The 19519-nt window shown below is 43.5% G+C and overlaps 2 protein-coding genes across 14 annotated transcripts in view; both read left to right on the top strand.

Annotated features, from left to right (window-relative positions):
* The window catches only part of LOC139413942 (abhydrolase domain containing 6, acylglycerol lipase a), a 57094-nt gene extending 48668 nt beyond the window's left edge, over positions 1–8426 (top strand). For 2 of the 9 annotated variants that reach the window (XR_011634850.1, XR_011634851.1), the window contains exons 6-10: positions 5265–5434; positions 5798–5852; positions 6101–6201; positions 6839–7384; positions 7434–8412. Coding sequence is in view for 2 of the 9 variants with exons in the window: in XM_071161830.1 (XP_071017931.1) it covers positions 5265–5434; positions 5798–5852; positions 6101–6201; positions 6839–7027 (515 nt within the window). In the remaining 7 variants the exon portion in view is untranslated. Of the gene's footprint in view, positions 1–5264; positions 5435–5797; positions 5853–6100; positions 6202–6838 lie in introns of all 9 variants that reach the window. The other 7 variants (XR_011634853.1, XR_011634854.1, XR_011634855.1 and 4 more) reach the window with 7 other exon arrangements.
* A 2200-nt stretch (positions 8427–10626) lies between these two features.
* On the top strand, positions 10627–19386 carry LOC139413933 (ribonuclease P/MRP 14 subunit). Of its 5 annotated transcripts, none has more exons than XM_071161802.1 (7): positions 10629–10696; positions 11072–11190; positions 11538–11622; positions 17290–17366; positions 17846–17924; positions 18019–18119; positions 18207–19317. In XM_071161802.1, the coding sequence occupies exons 2-6, from the start codon at positions 11099–11101 to the stop codon at positions 18073–18075; spliced, it is 390 nt and encodes a 129-aa protein (XP_071017903.1). In that variant the 5' UTR covers positions 10629–10696; positions 11072–11098; the 3' UTR covers positions 18076–18119; positions 18207–19317. The 5 variants fall into 5 exon arrangements, with proteins under 5 accessions (XP_071017901.1, XP_071017900.1, XP_071017903.1 ...); XM_071161801.1 differs by having other exon boundaries at positions 10635–10774; XM_071161800.1 differs by having other exon boundaries at positions 10627–10696; positions 18019–19386.
* The last annotated feature ends 133 nt before the right edge of the window (positions 19387–19519 follow it).

The following is a 19519-nucleotide window of genomic DNA, read 5'->3' as shown; positions in this document are numbered from 1 at the left end:
GCCTTTCCATTTACCTTCACACCCCTGGGCCAGACTCAATTATAGAATCTACTGAAGAGATAAGTCTTCAATAAAGTCTGCGTCTCACATTGATAGGCAGACCATTCCATAAAAATGGAGCTCTATAGGAGAAAGCCCTGCCTCCAGCTGTTTGCAAAGATATTCTAAGGACAGTAAGGAGGCCTGCGTCTTGTGACCGTAGCGTACGTGTAGGTATGTACGGCAGGACCAGATCGGTGAGATAGGTAGGAGCAATTAGCAGTAAAACCTTGAAATCAGCCCTTGCCTTAACAGGAAGCCAGTGTAGAGAGGCTAGCACTGGAGTAATATGATCAATTTTTTTGGTTCTAGTCAGGATTCTAGCAGCCGTATTTAGCACTAACTGAAGTTTATTTAGTGCTTTATCCGGGTAGCCGGAAAGTAGAGCATTGCAGTAGGCTAACCTAGAAGTGACAACACATGGATCCATTTTTCTGCATTTTTGGATAGAAAGTTTCTGATTTTTGCAACGTTACCTAGATGGAAAAAAGCTGTCCTAGAAATAGTCTTGATATGTCCGTCAAAAGAGAGCTCAGGGTCCAGAGTAACGCCGAGGTCCTTCAGTTTTATTTGAGACGACTGAACAACCATCAATATTTATTGCCAAATTTAACAGAAGATCTCTTTCTTTCTTGGGACCTAGAACAAGCATCTCTGTTTTCTCCGAGTTTAAAAGTAGAAAGTTTGCAGCCATCCACTTCCTTATGTCTGAAACACAGGCTTCCAGGGAGGGCAATTTTGGGGCTTCACCATGTTTCATCGAAATGTACAGATGTGTGTCATCTGCATAGCAGTGAAAGTTAACCTTATGTTTCTGAATGACATCACCAAGAGGTAAAATATATAGTGAAAACAATAGTGGTCCTAAAACGGAACCTTGATGAACACCGAAACTTATAATTGATTTGTCAGAGGACAAACCATCCACAGAGACAAACTGATATCTTTCCATCAGATAAGATCTGAACCAGGCCAGAACTTGTCCGTGTTGACCAATTTGGATTTCCAATCTCTCTAAAATAATGTGGTGATCAATGGTATCAAAAGCAACTCTAAGGTCTAGGAGCACGACGACAGATGCAGAGCCTTGGTCTGATGCCGTTAAAAGGTAATTTACCACCTTCACGAGTGCTGTCTCAGTGCTATGATGGGGTCTAAAACCAGACTGAAGCATTTCGTATACATTGTTTGTCTTCTTGAAGGCAGTGAGTTGCTGCGCAACAGATTTTTCAAAACATTTTGAGAGGAATGGGAGATTCGATATAGGCTGATTTTTTGTTTTTTTAAATATTTTCTGGGTCAAGGTTTGGCTTTTTCAAGAGAGGCATAACGCCTCTCTTGAAAAAGTAATAACTACTGCCACTTTTAGTGAGTTTGGTACACATCCGGTGGATAGAGAGCCGTTTATTATGTTCAACATAGGAGGGCCAAGCACAGGAAGCAGCTCTTTCAGTAGTTTAGTTGGAATAGGGTCCCGTATGCAGCTTGAAGGTTTAGAGCCCATGATTATTTTCATGAATGGGTCAAGAGAAAGAGGATTAAAAAACTTGAGCGTCTCCATTGATCTGAGGTCCTGGTAGTTCTGTATAGACAACTGAGTTTTGGAGAAATACGCAGATTTAAAGAGGAGTCCGTAATTTGGTTTCTAATGATTATGATCTTTTAGTCAAAGAAATTAATGAATTTATCACTGCTGAAGAGAAAGCCATCCTCTCTTGGGGAATGCTGCTTTTTAGTCAGCTTTGCAACAGTATCAAAAATACGTTTTGGGTTGTTATTATTCTCCACAATTAAGTTGAAAAAATAGGATGATGGAGCAGCAGTGAGGGCTCTTCGATACGGCACGGTACTGTCTTTCCAAGCTAGTCAGAAGACTTCCAGTTTGGTGGCGCAGTAGTGAGGGCTCTTCGATACTGCACGGTACTGTCTTTCCAAGATAGTCGGAAGACTTCCAGTTTGGTGGAGCAGCAGTGAGGGCTCTTCGGTACTGCACGGTACTGTCTTTCCAAGCTAGTCGGAAGACTTCCAGTTTGGTGGAGCAGCAGTGAGGGCTCTTCGATCCTGCACGGTACTGTCTTTCCAAGCTAGTCGGAAGACTTCCAGTTTGGTGGAGCAGCAGTGAGGGCTCTTCGATACGGTTCTGTCTTTCCAAGCTAGTCTGAAGACTTCCAGTTTGGTGGAGCAGCAGTGAGGGCTCTTCGGTACTGCACGGTACTGTCTTTCCAAGCTAGTCGGAAGACTTCCAGTTTGGTGGAGCACTATTTCCGTTCCAATTTTCTGGAAGCTTGCTTCAGAGCTCGGGTATTTTCTGTATACCAGGGAGCTAGTTTCTTATGACAAGTTTTTTTTTGTTTTTAGGGGTGTGACTGCATCTAGGGTATTACGCAAGGTTAAATTGAGTTACTCAGTTAGGTGGTTAAATTATTTTTGTACTCTGACGTCGTTGTGTAGGCGGAGGGAGTCTGGAAGGGCATCTAGTTATCTTTGGGTTGTCTGAGAATTTATAGCACAGCTTTTGATGATCCTTGGTTGGGGTCTGAGCAGATTATTTGTTGCCAATGTAATAAAATGGTGGTCTGATAGTCCTGAATTCTGAGGAAAAACATTAAGATCCACAACATTTATTCCACTGGACGAAACTAGGTCCAGAGTATGACTGTGACAGTGAGTGGGTCCGGAGACATGTTGGACAAAACCCACTGAGTCGATGATGGCTCCGAAAGCCTTTTGGAGTGGGTCTGTGGACTTTTCCATGTGAATATTAAAGTCACCAAAAATTTGAATATCATCTGCTATGACTACAAGGTCCGATAGGAATTCAGGGAACTCAGTGAGGAACGCTGTATATGGCCCAGGAGGCCTGTAAACAGTTGCTATAAAAAGTGATTGAGTAGGCTGCATAGATTTCAATACTAGAAGCTCAAAAAATGAAAACGGGTAAGTTGAAATTTGCTATCGTAAATGTTAGCAACACCTCCGCCTTTTGCAGGATGCGCGGGGGGATATGGTCACTAGTGTAACCAGGAGGTGAGGCCTCATTTAACACAGAAAATTCATCAGGCTTAAGCCATGTTTCAGTCAGGCCAATCACATCAAGGTTATGATCAGTGATTAGTTAATTGTCTATAACTGCCTTGGAAGTGAGGGATCTAACATTAAGGAGCCCTATTTTTGAGATAGGAGGTATCACAATCTCATTCAATAATGACAGGAATGGAGGAGGTCTCTATTCTAGTGAGATTGCTAAGGTGAACACCGCCATGTTTAGTTTTTCCCAACCTAGATCGAGGCACAGACATGGTCTCAATGGGGATAGCTGAGCTGGCTACACTGACCGTGCTAGTGGCAGACTCCACTATGCTGGCAGGCTGGCTAACAGCCTGCTGTCTGGCCTGCACCCTATCTCATTGTGGAGCTAGGGGAGTTAGAGCCCTGTCTATGTTTGTAGATAAGATGAGAGCACCCCTCCAGCTAGGATGGAGTCCATCACTCCTCAGCAGGCCCGGCTTGGTCCTGTTTGTGGGTGAGTCCCAGAAAGAGGGCCAATTATCGACAAATTCTATCTTTTGGGAGGGTCAGAAAACCAGCGATTGAGTTGTGAGACTCTGAGTAGAGTAAATATTGATCACATTCCCTGTTGTATGATCATATATTTTGATACATTGAATGTTAATATTGTGAAACTGTTATACATTTTATTTTATTTTTTATGTACCTACCTGTTTCAGGAAGTGATGTCACTGAGTACTGCCCCTATATATAGGACCTTCCACCCACCCCCACCTGGGATATGGATGCCTGATGAAAACGGGTAGAAACATTGTAAATAAATATCACCTGGGAACATGAGCAGCAGTGGTTTTTTCCTTCCTGTTTTCCGTGAGTTTTGTCGACAACTCCACCTGCGGAAAGTACCTGGATGTGTGGAATGTTCTTCAACTTTTGGACTCGGCTGTAGAGCTCGTCCTCCCCTAACATAGCGCCCTCCGAGCTCATCACTGAGCTAAGGATCCTGGGTCTAAACAGCTCCCTCTGCAACTGGATCCTGGACTTCCTGACGGGCCACCCCCCAGGTGGTGAGGGTAGGTAACAACACTGTGTGGTGCCATGATTGTGGACTTCTGGATCCTGGACTTCCTGACGGGATGCCCCCAGGGGGTGAGTGTAGGTAACAACACCGTGTGGTGCCAGGATAACAACCTTTCCCTCAAAGTGCTCAAGACTAAGGAGATGATTGTGGACTTCAGGAAAAGGAGGACTGAGCACGTCCCATTCTCATCGACGGGCCTGTAGTGGAGCAGGTTGAGAGCTTCAAGTCCTTGGTGTCCATATCACCAACAAACTATCATGATCCAAACTTTCCAAGACAGTCGTGAAGAGGGCACAACAAAGCCTATTCCTCCCCATGAGACTGAAAAGATTTGGCATGAGTCCTCAAATCCTCAAAGTTCTACTGCTGCACCATCGAGAGCATGGTTGCATCACCACCTGGTATGGCAACTGCTTGGCCTCCAACCGCAAGCACTACAGAGGGTAGTGTGTACGGCCTAGTACATCCCTGGGGCTAAGCTGCCTGCCATCCAGTACCTCTATACCAGGCGGTGTCAGAGGAAGGCCATAAAATAAGACTCCAGCCACCCTAGTCATAGACTGTTCTCTCTGCTACCGCATGGCAAGCGGTACCGGAGCACCAAGTCTAGGTCCAAGAGGCTTCTAAACAGCTTCTACCCCCAAAACATAAGACTCCTGAACAGCTAATAAAATAGCTACCCACACTACTTCTACCCTCCCTCCCCCATTTTTATTCTGCTACTCTCTGTTTATCTAAGCATAGTCACTTTAGCTCTACCGACATGCACATATTACATCAACTAACCGGTGCTCCTGCACATTGACTCTGTACCGGTACCCCCTGTATATAACCTCACTATTGTTATTTTACTGCTGCTCTTTAATTACTTGTTATTTTTCTGTTTTCTTTTTTCTTTCTTTTTTACTTTAGTTTAGTTTAGTAATTTAGTAATTTAGTTTACTTCAGTTTATTTTAGTAATTACTTTAACACTTAATTTTTCCTGCTACTGCATAGTTGGTTAAGGGCCTGTATATAAGCATTTCACTGTCTATTACACCTGTTGTATTCAGGCTCATGAGACAAATACAATTTGATTTGATGTTGCGTTTTTTATATTTTTGTTCAGTTTATTTGTGGTCTTTTTTTTTTCAGGTCTTCCTACCGAGAGTCCGTTTGTGGAGCGTCTGAGGGAGTTGGAGAAGGACCAGGAACTGAGTGGGAGCCTGGATCCCCAGGGCATCCCTCTGATCCCCTCTACCCCAGAGGAGATGGACGATATGCTCAAACTCTGCTCTTTCGTACGCTTCAAGATCCCTCAACAGGTAGTCATTGATACATTTCAGTTGGGATTACTTATAGGCTGTGATTCAATCCGATCGCACTTTGTCGGGCAATTGGACTTTTTCAAAGCATTTGTTTTCCGCGTTCGTGGAGAATGAATGTCATGCGCACGATCACGCAGATCTACTGCTGATCGGATGGAATCCAGGTCTTAGTTTTGTTGTTGTTGGCGGCTGGTCAACATCTTCAGGATTTAGTCAAGAACAACAACAACAACAAAACCCCGGACGACTACTACTAGAACTACTCAAAAGCTTCTCTTCTACTTGTTGGCATTTATTTATTTTTTGAACGACAATCTACTGCCTGGTTCCTTACAATAACCTTCATTATTCTTTTGACAGATTCTTCAGGGATTGGTGGATGTTCGAGTTCCAAACAACGACTTCTACAGAGAGTGTGAGGGACTTGGTTTGAATGTCTGCTTCAAAAACATTCATTGAATAATTTAATGATTCTGTCAGACTTGTCAATCACACCTGGTGGAATGTTTTTGGGTTTTGTGGTGCATATTGTATATGCATGTGTAGAGGAATAACTATTCACTTATCTTTCCTTAGTGAATAGGTATTCTTCTATCTTTCCTCAGTGAATAGGTATTCTCCTGTCTTTCCTGAGTGAATCGGTGTTATTCTATCTTTCCTCAGTGTTCATGGAGATCGTAGGAGAGAAGTCCAGACACTCCTTACATGAGAACATGCATCTGATCACAGTCCCAACACAGGTCATCTGGGGGAAGCATGACCAGGTAAGCATGCCAGGAGCGTTAGGTCATAACCTTGCACAATAAAACTGTGGGAGAAATCAACAGTGTATCTTTCTTTTATTACAATTAATGCAAGTAACTGGATGTGCATACACTACTTGTAAACTCTAGTACACTCTTAGAAAAAATGGATTTTGTTTTGAATATAATGTCTATTTTTAGGTTATTTTCTGTTTGCCTTTATAATTGTACTGATTAAAACAGAATAGAATAAGGGGTTATTCGGCTGTCCCCATAGGAGAACCATTTTTGGTTCCAAGCCTTTAAAAAAAAATATATATATATATAACTTTATTTAACTAGACAAGTCAGTTAAGAACAAATTCTTATTTACAATGACGACCTAGGAACAGTGGGTTAAACTGCCTTGTTCAGGGGCAGAACGTCAGACTTTTACCTTGTCAGCTCGGGGATTCGATCCAGCAACCTTTCGGTTACTGGCCCAACGCTCTAACCACTAGGCTACCTTTAAAGTTCTACCTGGAACCCAAAAAGGGTTATTCAAAGTGTTCTCCTATAGGGACAGCCAAAGAACACGTTTAGGTTCTAGATAGAAAAGGGTCCAAGAGTGTTCCTCTTAATTGGACTCCCTCCCTCCTCTCCTCTCTTCCTCTATCAGGTGGTGGATGTTTCTGGATCATCTATGCTGAAGGAGGCCGTCTCTGGCTGTCAGGTGGACCTGCTGGACAACTGTGGTCACTCTGTGGTGATGGAGCGACCTCGCAAGACAGCTCAGCTCATCATGGACTTTATCAATAACCAACACAACACTGGCTCTGGCTCCAACAACAGCAAGAAACTCTCCTGAGACTGACTACCTGGAGCTTAGACTTCCATTGAACATGCGTTTCAGTCAGGGATGAGGTTTGTTAAGGACTAGGTTTCAGTCAGTGACTAGGTTTCAGTCAGGGTTTCAGGTTTAATTCGGGAATAGATTTCATTTAGGGTTTCAGGTTTCAATCAGGGACTAGGTTTCAGTCAGGGACTAGGTTTCAGTCAGGTACTAGGTTTCAGTCAGGGACTAGGTTTCAGTCAGGGACTAGGTTTCAGTCAGGTACTAGGTTTCAGTCAGTGTTTCAGGTTTCAGTCAGGGACTAGGTTTCAGTCAGTGTTTCAGGTTTCAGTCAGGGACTAGGTTTCAGTCAGTGTTTCAGTCAGGGACTAGGTTTCAGTCAGTGTTTCAGTTTTCAGTCGGGGTTTCAGTCAGAGACTAGGTTTCAGTCAGTGACTAGGTTTCAGTCAGGGTTTCAGGTTTCAGTCAGGGTTTCAGGTTTCAGTCGGGGTTTCAGTAAGGTACTAGGTTTTTAGGTTTAATCTGTGTCCAGGAAACCAGCCTACAGTGAGCGTTTATCTGTAAAAAAATCTAATAATCTGTAAATGATGTAGTAATATTTTTCTAATCTAGTCCTCAGGGAATGAGCCCATTAACCAGCTGGCTGCGGTTTCATGCTTGAATTTGATTTTAAGCCGAAGGAAGACTGTAAAATACTGGGATACAATATTGTGACATTGTATTTATTTAGTGATTTAAGGACCTTAATTTCAAATGTTATATTCTTTGTTAATTTCCAATGTGTTACTAAACTTACATGATTTTATATTGTATTTGAGTTTGTGTTTTCCTCTGAGTCAGCTGAAGGACTGTGGTCTGTAGTGTCTGAGACGGATCCCGCCTGAAAACACAAGATGTAAAGGAAGACAAACTCAAATCAAACTACTTCTAGTTGTTGTTAGATTGATTTGTCTTGTTGAAGGTTGGTACGTGGTCTTACTATTATCCACAGACAACATATTACACCTTGTACATTAGGAACATATTGAAGGAACAATATGATCAAATAAATGTTATTAAAAACAATGGAGCTACAACGACGTACATTTTGTAATATTATTATTAACCAAGTACTTTTTCTTCAAGCGCTGCTATACCCTGTTATATTTGATATAACCTGATGGTATCGATGCATGACGATAGAGTATCGATGCAATGAGACACAACAACCAACGCCTGCATACTTTCAAGTTAGCTTTGTTTAGTTTTAGCTGATGCCATGTCGTTAAGTTACACTGAGACAAAAAAATAATTTGTGACACTTGTTATCCTTGTACATGTTAATGAGTTGTCAATCTACTTAATGTTTTTGCTTGTTCACGTAAAGCACCAAATAAAACCCTTTTCTCATGCTGACATGAAATTCATGGACCAATCACATTGGACTTTGTTGTTTTGGGGCTGGGCATTGATATGGGGTGGAGCTACAGCTGTTTTTGGGGCTGGGCTTTGATATGGGGTGGAGCTACAGCTGTTTTGGGGGCTGTGCCTTGCTCTGGGGTGGAGCTACAGCTGTTTTGGGGGCTGGGCCTTGATATGGGGTGGAGCTACAGCTGTTTTGGGGGCTGGGCCTTGACATGGGGTGAGAAAAGCTTAGTGATATTGATTCAAGGGTTAGGGGAAAAGTTTTGAGGAAAGGTTTGGGGGTTTGTTTCAGGTTTCAAGCAACAGTTTAAGGAAGGGCAGGGTTTGGATGAGATTGAATGTGCTCAATTCTTTTCATCATGAGTGCGTTGGGAGCCACCTTACCCCACACCCTAGACCCACTACAATTTGCATACCACCCCAACAGATCCACGAACGAAGCAATCTCCATTACACTGCCCTACACCACCTGGATAACAGGAATAACTATGTAAGAATGCTGTTCATCTACAACAGTTCAGCCTTCAACACCTGAACCCCGCCCTGTGCCACTGGGTACTAGACTTCCTGATGGGCCGACCCCGGGTGGTGAAGGTAAGCAACAACACTTCTGCCACGCTGATCCTCAACACTGGGGCCCCTCAGGGGTGTGTGCTCAGCCCCCCTTCCTGTACTCCCTGTTCACCCACGACTGTGTGGCCAAGCACGTCTCTAACTCAATCATCAAGTTTGCTGATGAAACAATAGCCTGATTACCAACAACATCGAGAGAGCCTACAGGGTTAGGTGAGAGCAGTGGCAGGGTGGTGGCAGGAAAATAACCTCTCCCTCAACGTCAACAAAACAAAGGAGCTGATCGTGGACTAAAGCCGAGAGGGCATGCCCCGTCCACATCAACAAAACAAAGGAGCTGATCGTGGACTACAGCCGAGAGAGCATGCCCCGTCCACATCAACAAAACAAAGGAGCTGATCGTGGACTACAGCCGAGAGAGTGTAACGGATGTGAAATGGCTAGCTAGTTAGCGGTGTTCGCGCTAAATAGTGTTTCAATCGGTGACGTCACTTGCTCTGAGACCTTGAAGTAGTAGTTCCCCTTACTCTGCAAGGGCCGCAGCTTTTGTGGAGCGATGGTTAACGATGCTTCGTGGGTGACTGTTGTTGATGTGTGCAGAGGGTCCCTGGTTCGCGCCCGGGTATGGGCGAGGGGACGGTCTAAAGTTATACTGTTACACAAGCTCCCTGCCATCAAGGACCTCTACACCAGGCGGTGTCAGAGGAAGGCCCTTAAAATTGTCAAAGACTCCAGCCACCCAAGTCATAGACCGTTCTCTCTGCTACCGCATGGCAAGCGGTACCGGAGCACCAAGTCTAGGTCCAAAAGACTCCTTAACAGCTTCTACCCCACAAGCTGAACAATTAATAATGTATATTGAACCCCCACCCCCACCAAAACATGTCAAATTAACTATTGCTATTAAATTCTACCGTGCAAATACACTGTGCATTATAGGGAAATAATGCACGCTATAATATATAACATATAAAATATATTATATAAAAATCAGAAAGGAGTATTCAAAAACGACAATTCGTTCCGACATTTCTTGATTCATTTTTTAATTAGCATTTTTATTATGTGTGTATTTGTTTGACATTGTACTGCATTGGTAGAAGCTAGTAACATAAGCATTTCGCTGCACCCGCTATGACATATGCTAAACTGTGTACGCGACCAAGAAGCTTGTTAATGCCTCATTGTTTCGCTAGGTGGCGACACTTGATTTTAGCAAGAGTACTCGGCGCTTCTGTTCTCGTTGGGAAAAACTCAATTGGATCACCTCGTGTCCTATATACACTCTCTCCTCGCCTCCTTCTCAAAACCGTGCTCCTACACCTGCATTGCTTGCTGTTTGGGGTTTTAGGCTGGGTTTCTGTACAGCACTTTGATATATCAGCTGATGTACGAAGGGCTATATAGATACATTTTATTTGATTTGAAAATCCATTGGATGAGAAAGCTTGGATGTATAATTCACTTTTGTATATTATCTACTTCACTTGCTTTGGCAATGTTAGCATATTTTTCTCCGTGTCAATAAAGCCCCTTGAATTGAAAGCCCGAAGTCCCGCCCCTCTGACCTTCTTATCCAATGGGGTTTAAGAGGGAGGAGTTCGTTTAAATTCTACCACTGTTTACAAAATGTACATGTTCTGCGCATGCGTAGCTTCAGAACAAGCACGTTTTGTCAGTCACGTTGGGTCAAGCACTTATCAACAGGCAAGTTTATTATTACAGACTTTTATAAAAAATAAAAAAGGTTAAAGTGGATTCAGCAGCAACACGTTGACGCAGTTGGTGAGTGTATAAAGTACAGTAAACGATTCTGTCATCAAGAACCAATATAATATTTCAGATATTTAGCTAGGCCCATTTCAAACCTCAGGAGCTGGCTAGTTAGCTGAGCTGCTAGCTAACGTTAGCCTCATCAGATCCAGGTTTCTGCAACAGCGAACTGTACATAACGTTCAATCATTATTACCTACACGTTGCAATGTTGCAATGACATGTTATAGGCTAAAATACTGACTTACCGTTACATTGTCAGACCATAGTAGTTTTAACGGTACTGATACGTTTTGTTTTGTTTTGAAGGACACCCGACGCTTGTAGCCAAATAGAATGCGGCGCGCAGACATACAGGACGAACCTGCGACTTATGAGCGACTTGTGTACAAAAACACATCCGTTTACCACTATATGAGGATCTCCCTGTAAGTGTCACCACCACTTGATCAAAGTTTTTTTTTTTCTTCCATTTGATGCTAAATGTTTATTTTTCAATTGACTTCCTGCCTCTTTCCCCGAGTCCCTATAGTTTTTATCTGATCTGGTCACGTGGTCAGGAACAACTCCTTTCCCCGAGTAGAGTACACACTAGACAAACAACTGTGAGGAGACAGTGCATCGGTGTTCACAACTCACTTTCAAACTACTCTGTGCTGTGTGTGCATTTCGAACCCTGCAGTAAGGCTGCATGGATTCACAAAGATTTGATTTGAACGCATCATAGTAAACAAATTGTTAATTCATGACCTCTTTTGAACCCTTTCCTCCTCAGAGTGTTGGAGAATGAAAGCACCAGACTCAGTGCAGCCCAACTGAAGCAGCTCATCGTCTCTGGCCTCAGGGACCTGTATGGAGAGGTAAAGTGAAGCTAGACCGGGCTGGATCCGAACTGAAATGAAACAGAACAAATCCATATGGATTAGAGCTGGGCAATTATGTCCAAAATGATCATATCAGTCTTGATGGTCTTTTTTTATGTATTTGAGTAACTGGGGCAGCTAGCCAAGCAGTTAAGGGCGTTGGGCCAGTAATAGAAAGGTCGCTGGTTCGAATCCCGGAGACCCAAAAAAAATCTTCCAATATGCCCTTGAGCAAGGGACTTAAACCTAATCGGTCATGTAAGTCGCTCTGGATAAGAGCGGCTGCTAAAGTGACTTAAATGTAAAAGTATTAAATATGCTTTGTGTAGTTCGTGACCCTGGGGTGGCAATGCATACATTTATAAATGAGGCTTTCACCATTCTGATTGGTTTACACTGTTCAATCCAACTTCAAGCAAAAATAATGTATACATTTCTTTTAGGGCTGACCCCATTTAGTCGACTGGTGGATTGTTTGGGCGATAGGCTGTTGGTCGAGCATATAACTAAAATAAAAAATCATGGCGTACAGGACACCAGTCTGAATGGACTGATCCATTGTGGAGGCCGTGGGGGTGGCACGGTCCATCACTAAGACTTGCTACTGAAATTGTTGCCTATATGGTTATTACATACAGTGCCTTAGGAAAGTATTCAGGCCCCTTGACCTTTTCCACATTTTGTTACAACCTTATTCTAAAACGTATTAATTTATTTCCCCCCCTCAATCTTCAAACAATAGGCCATAATGACAAAACAAAAACAGGTTTTTAGACATTTTTGCTAATTTATCAAAAATGTCAAACTGAAATATTACATTTACATAAGTATTCAGACCCTTTACTCAGGAGTTGTTGAAACACATTTGGTAGTGATTACAGCCTCAAGTCTTCTTGGGTATGACGCTACAAGCTTGGCACACCTGTATTTGGGGAGTTTCTCCCATTCTTCTCTGCAGATCCTCTCAAGCTCTGTCAGGTTGGAAGGGGAGCGTCGCTGAACAGCTATTTTCAGATCTCAGGAGATGTTTGATTGGGTTCAAGTCCGGGCTCTGGTTGGGCAACTCAAGGACATTCAGAGACTTGTCCCGAAGCCACTCCTGTGTTGTCTTGGTTGTGTGGTGAGGGTCGTTATCCTGTTGGAAGGTGAACCCTCGCCCCAGTCTGATGTCCTGAGCTCTCTGGAGCAGGTTTTCATCAAGGATTTCTCTGTAATTTGCTCTGTTCATCTTTGCCCCGATCCTGACTAGTCTCCCGGTCCCTGCAGCTGAAGAACATCACCACAGCATGATGCTGCCACCACCATGCTTCACCGTAGGAATGGTACCAGGTTTCCTCCAGATGTGACACTTGGCATTCAGCCAAAGAGTTCAATCTTGGTTTCATCAGACCAGAGAATCTTGTTTCTCATGGCCTGAGTCCTTTAGGTGCCTTTTGGCAAACTCCAAGCGGGCTGTCATGTGCCTTTTACTGAGGAGTGGCTTCCGTCTTGCCACTCTACCATAAAGGCCTGATTGGTGGAGTGCTGCAGAGATGGTTGTCCATCTGGAATGTTCTCCCATCCCCACAGAGGAACTCTGGAGCTTTGTCAGAGTGACCATCGGGTTCTTGGTCACCTTCTCCCCCTATTGCTCAGTTTGGCCGGGTGGCCAGCTCTATGAAGAGTCTTGGTGGTTCCAAACTTCTTCCATTTGAGAATGATGGAGGCCACTGTGTTCTTGGGGACCTTCAATGCTGCAGACATTTTTTGGTACCCTGCCCCAGATCTGTGCCTCGACACGATCCTGTCTCGGAGCTCTACGGACAGTTCCTTCAACCTTATGGCTTGTTTTTTGCTCTGACATGCACTGTCAACGGTGGGACCTTATATAGACAGGTGTGTGCCTTTCCAAATCATGTCCAATCAATTGAACTTACCACAGATGGACTCACATCCCAGTACGATCAATGGAAACGGGATGCACCTGAGCTCAATTTCGACTCTCATAGCAAAGGGTCTGAATACTTATGTAAATTAGGGGTATTTCTGTTTTTTATTTAAAATAAATCTGCAAAAATGTGAAACCTGTTTTGTCAGTATGGGGTGTGTAGATAGCTGAGGATCCTTTTTTATTTCATTCACTCCAGTCTGTAATGTAAAAAATGTGGGAAAAGTCAACGGGTCTGAATACTTTCCAAAGGCACTGTAAGAGCAATGGTGCAACACAAAAAAAGAGTGTGTGTGGACATGCTTCCTGGCTGATGTTTTGGTCACTTTTGAATGCTGGCGGTGCTTTCACTCTAGTGGTAGCATGAGACGGAGTCTACAACCCACACAAGTGGCTCAGGTAGTGCAGCTCATCCAGGATGGGTCATCAATGCGAGCTGTGGCAAGAAGATTTGCTGTGTATGGCCACAAATGTGCATGTGTCTGCTCAAACGGTCAGAAACAGACTCCATGAGGGTGGTATGAGGGCACGACGTCCACAGGTCGGGGTTGAGCTTACAGCCCAACACCGTGCAGGACGTTTGGCATTTGCCAGAGAACACCAAGATTGGCAAATTTGCCACTGGCGCCCTGTGCTCTTCACAGATGAAAGCAGGTTCACACTGAGCACGTGACAGACGTGACAGTCTGGAGACGCCGTGGAGAACGTTCTGCTGCCTGCAACATCCTCCAGCATGACCGGTTTGGCGGTGGGTCAGTCGTGGGATGGCATTTCTTTGGGGTGCCGCACAGCCCTCCATGTGCTCGCCAGAGGTAGCCTGACTGCCATTAGGTACCGAGATGATCCTCAGACCCCTTGTGAGACCATATGCTGGTGCGGTTGGCCCTGGGTTCCTCCTGATGCAAGACAATGCTAGACTTCATGTGGCTGGAGTGTGTCAGCAGTTCCTGCAAGAGGAAGGCATTGATGCTATGGACTGGCCCGCCCGTTCCCCAGACTTGAATCCAATTGAGCACATCTGGGACATCATGTCTCGCTCCATCCACCAACGCCACGTTGCACCACAGACTGTCCAGGAGTTGGCGGATGCTTTAGTCCAGGTCTGGGAGGAGATCCCACAGGAGACCATCCGCCACCTCATCAGGAGCATGCCCAGGCGTTGTAGGGAGGTCATACAGGCACGTGGAGGCCACACACACTACTGAGCCTCATTTTGACTTGTTTTAAGGACATTACATCAAAGTTGAATCAGCCTGTAGTGTGGTTTTCCACTTTAATTTTGAGTGTGACTCCAAATCCAGACCTCCATGGGTTGATAAATTTGATTTCCATTGATAATTTTTGTGTGATTTTGTTGTCAGCACATTCAACTATGTAAAGAAAAAAGTATTTAATAAGAATAGTTCATTCATTCAGATCTAGGATGTGTTATTTTAGTGTTCCCTTTATTTTTTTGAGCAGTGTATATATTTATTTGATCACAAATGCACGTTCTCCTGTGTTGGATAGCGATCGCTGTTGCGTAACTGTAAAATGTGCCTGGCTTTATAAATGATTCATCTCTATCTAGCTACAGAAATAAGACTGATCCTGCTTGTGTTGCCTGTTTGTTTAATATCCTACTAATTCCGTGAGCACCCTAGAGCCTCAAGCAAAAACAACGTCTGATAAACAATTGAACAAATGTCTGTTTTTAATCTTTTTGTTTTCTTTTTACATGTGTTTTTCTTCTCCCTGTTCAATTTATAAACTTATCATTTATTTAGTATTTACGCTGTTCCAAATTGTCTGGGGAAAAAATCATATTTCTAAACCTTTTCTTGATCTCGTTATTGTTATTATTATGATAAGTAATGTTCATTATCATATCAGTAGGCTTTGGCTTTAGGCCGAAGAGCACATCCTGTTTCCATCTTAATACTGTAAATGTTTTATTTTATTTTACCTTTATTAAACCTTTATTTAACTAGGCAAGTCGGTTAAGAACAAATTCTTATTTTCAATGACGGCCTAGTGGGTTAAAGGTTAAATAAAGGTAAAATAAAACATTTACAGTATTAAGATGGAAACAGGATGTGCTCTTCGGCCTACAGTTCAATGGTGGTTATATACCAAAGCCTACTGCTATACCAAAGCCTACTGATATACCAAAGCCTACTGCTATACCAAAGCCTACTGATATACCAAAGCCTACTGATATACCAAAGCCTACTGCTATACCAAAGCCTACTGCTATACCAAAGCCTACTGCTATACCAAAGCCTACTGCTATACCAAAGCCTACTGCTATACCAAAGCCTACTGCTATACCAAAGCCTACTGCTATACCAAAGCCTACTGATATACCAAAGCCTACTGCTATACCAAAGCCTACTGCTATACCAAAGCCTACTGATATACCAAAGCCTACTGATATACCAAAGCCTACTGCTATACCAAAGCCTACTGCTATACCAAAGCCTACTGCTATACCAAAGCCTACTGCTATACCAAAGCCTACTGATATACCAAAGCCTACTGATATACCAAAGCCTACTGATATGATAATGAACATTACTTATCGTTCTGCCTTGTTCAGGAGCTGCCTTGTCAGCTCGGGGGTTTGAACTTGCAACCTTCCGGTTACTAGTCCAACGCTCTAACCACTAGGCCTATATTTAAAATCTTATATGGGCTACTGTATCAGTCAACCATTCGTTCATGTCATAACACACAGCATACGAGTCATTCGGGATTTGAAATGCGTTTGTTTTAAAATAACAAAGGGACCCTTATGAATTATTATAAGCAATAAATACACCGTTCCATGTCGGCAACGGCATGCTGTAAACCCCACCCCCACCCCCCCCTTAAAAAACTTACTGCAGATTCTGGTATTTAGTGTTTACATTGTGCCAAGTAGTCAGACACATTGTTGTAATCTAACAGCACCTGTTTGACATAATACCTTCTTCCTTACCTTTTTTCTTCATCGGCAGTATTTTCCACAACTAGTCTACATTTATAACAGCACCTGTTTGACATAATACCTTCTTCTTCATCGGCAGTATTTTCCACAACTAGTCACATTTATTACAAACATCCGACTTCCCCTTTTACCTCTTGAGCAATCAAACATCCCCTCCGTTTCGAGTTTATTTGTCACTTCATCTGCATCTATTTTGTTGTCACGTGTTTCAGAGTTTGTTATAACCAGTTTATGATAGGCTATAGGTCAGGCCATATTGGTCACATGCATTCCATGCTTACATGTGTCACGTAAAGAGAGCAAGGGTTAAGGGAATAGGGAAGGTTTTTCCTAAACAAATGAGGGATTTCGGTGAACAGAACTTTAAAGGTCAGAAATTATTTTTGCGGGTTCAGCAACACGGACAGCGCGATAAACACTGTTGTTGTTCTGTGGTGGTCGCTGCAGCAGGGAGGAGAGAGAGACAACACTATAAACACTGTTGATGTTCTGTGGTGGTCGCTGCAGCAGGGAGAGAGAGACAACGGGCGCTAGTCAGTCACTCGCTATCATATATATATATATATTTTATTTTATTTATATCCAGTTATCCCCTGGGGGTGGGGTTATTTATATCCAGTTATCCCCGGGGGGTGGGGTTATTTATATCCAGTTATCCCCGGGGGGTGGGCTTATTTATATCCAAGCTCACTTTGGAATTCCCTTAGTATAGTCTGAGCTGAAAACATCGATTAACATTTTTTTGGTCAACTTCTGTCCTCTGTTTTAGGTCGGAGGTGCCTTCCCTTTTGATCTGTTGAAGTTTGATGAGAGCACACTAACAGGCGTGCTCCGTGTGTACAACAGGTAACTAACTGGCCATATACATTTACCCCCGCATGCAAGTCTTGGGCAAAATTCTGCAGTCAGTTGAACAGTGTTTGCTCTTGACATGTTGGTGCGGCTGGCTTCCGGGTTAAGCAGGCGGTATTAAGGAGGACGCATGACTCCACCTTCGCCTCCCGAGCCCGTTACGTAGTTGCAGTGATGAGACGCGATCAAAATTCGGGGAGAAAATACAAAAAATAAATCATAATAATCTACAGGAGGGTAGCTCTTCAGGAACAGGGTTGGAGTTAACCTATAGGAGGGTAGCTCTCAAGGAACAGGGTTGGGGTTAACCTATAGGAGGGTAGCTCTTCAGGAACAGGGTTGGAGTTAACCTATAGGAGGGTAGCTCTCCAAGAACAGGGTTGGAGTTAACCTATAGGAGGGTAGCTCTCCAGGAACAGGGTTGGAGATTCCTTCTTTGGAGGATGTGACTGGTTCTGTTTTGTTTCTTTCAGTGGTCTGGTGAAGTTGTGGAGTGCCCTGACACTGTTGGGATTCTATCAGAATGAACTGTGCTTTTTCAGAGTTACTCAGGTAAACTACTGACTGCCTATTAATTCAAATTGACCAAACCCTGCTGCGTAATGTAAACATCTGTATCAAAACTAAACCCCCTCCTTCCTCCTAGGTATCACCTTTCCTGTTAACTCTGTCTGGGAATAGTCGTGAGCTGGAGTTGGACTGAGCAAAGCTGTTGGTTCCTGAATCAACACAGTGACCCATAACACTGTGAAGACAAAACAATACCTAGAATGAACTTCATTTTCAGAAATGTCTTTAGTAAACTAAATTTGTGCTCTAATTTCAACTATGCAGCTCTTAACTGCATTCAAAGGGCCAGGGGCCCCCTGCCGTTGGTTACATTACCCCAGCCACGTCACCTCCATGTCGGGGAGCGGGCCTCTCTCACCAAGGCCTTCAGCGCCAGGGACGTGGCGGTCTTCGCCGAGCTCACCGGGGACGTAAACCCCATTCACCTGGACCCGACCTATGCCAAGACCACGTCGTTCGAGACACCCATCGTCCACGGCGTGCTGATAAATGGACTGATCTCGGCCATTCTGGGGACCAAGATGCCGGGGAGCGGCTGTATCTTCCTGTATCAGGAAATCAGGTTCCCGGCGCCTCTGTACATCGGGGAGGAGGTTCTGGCTGAAGCCGAGGTGAAGAAGATCAAGATGTCCTTCGCCTTCATCGCAGTGACCTGCTCCGTCAAAGATAAAGTGGTCATGGAGGGGGAGGTCATGATCATGATGCCAGAGGATCAGCAACCAAGGGCGCGATGATGATGATGACAGTTGGAAGGAATATTGTGGCCTCAAATCCAGTCTGTGCTAACATTCTACTCCTTGTCATGCCAAACTGAGAAGGGGAGGAATGTTAGCACAAACGGACTGTATTTGAAGTTAGTTGGTGGATATATTGTAGTCTGTCTTGACATGACAGACTTGCGCTAACGTGAGATTTGGTTCTGGCGGCAGGGATTATGGGAAATATGTTGTGGTAAACCTGTACTTTTGTTTAACTGGCTTTTTGGAGATCCTTTTACGTTTGTATGGCTTGAGTACCTGTGTGATAGACAATCCATCTGTCTCACACCCCTCTAGGAACAGCTCAGAGGTAGTGTCTGTTGTGGGGCTACCTCCGAAGCATCTTCTGACAAATGCCTGCTAAATCAGTGGCACTGGAATGATCCTTGTTTTGCTCATAATTTTCAAATAAGTGTTACATGGTCTTGTGCTCTTGTATTACAAATAATTGCGTACAATGTTCTTAGGTTAAATGATGATTTATTGAATTTGAGGCTACTTTTGTTTGATCAAAGATCCTTCTTAGCTGTTTTGTAAATAAATTACATAATAAAGACCTAGGTTAATGTATATAGGCACATCTGAATTACAAATAAATGTCATCTAAGCATTTTCAAGGTTGCCTACTATGCATGTTGTATTGTTTCTTTAGTGATAAATATAAACACAATTATAGTGAATAATCACACATGGACATATACTTCATAGATCTTTCAAACCAAATTGTTGTACTTATTTGAAATGTATTTCCTAATCCGATTACCAAATGTATGGCCAAACCTGTCTTGTGAAATGAAACAAACCGACCATCTGGCTGTC

Source organism: Oncorhynchus clarkii, chromosome 7 (assembly GCF_045791955.1).
Source record: "Oncorhynchus clarkii lewisi isolate Uvic-CL-2024 chromosome 7, UVic_Ocla_1.0, whole genome shotgun sequence".
Lineage (NCBI taxonomy): Eukaryota > Metazoa > Chordata > Actinopteri > Salmoniformes > Salmonidae > Oncorhynchus > Oncorhynchus clarkii.
The sequence above is the reverse complement of the archived record's forward strand: the minus strand, read 5'-3'. Positions and strand labels throughout refer to the sequence as shown.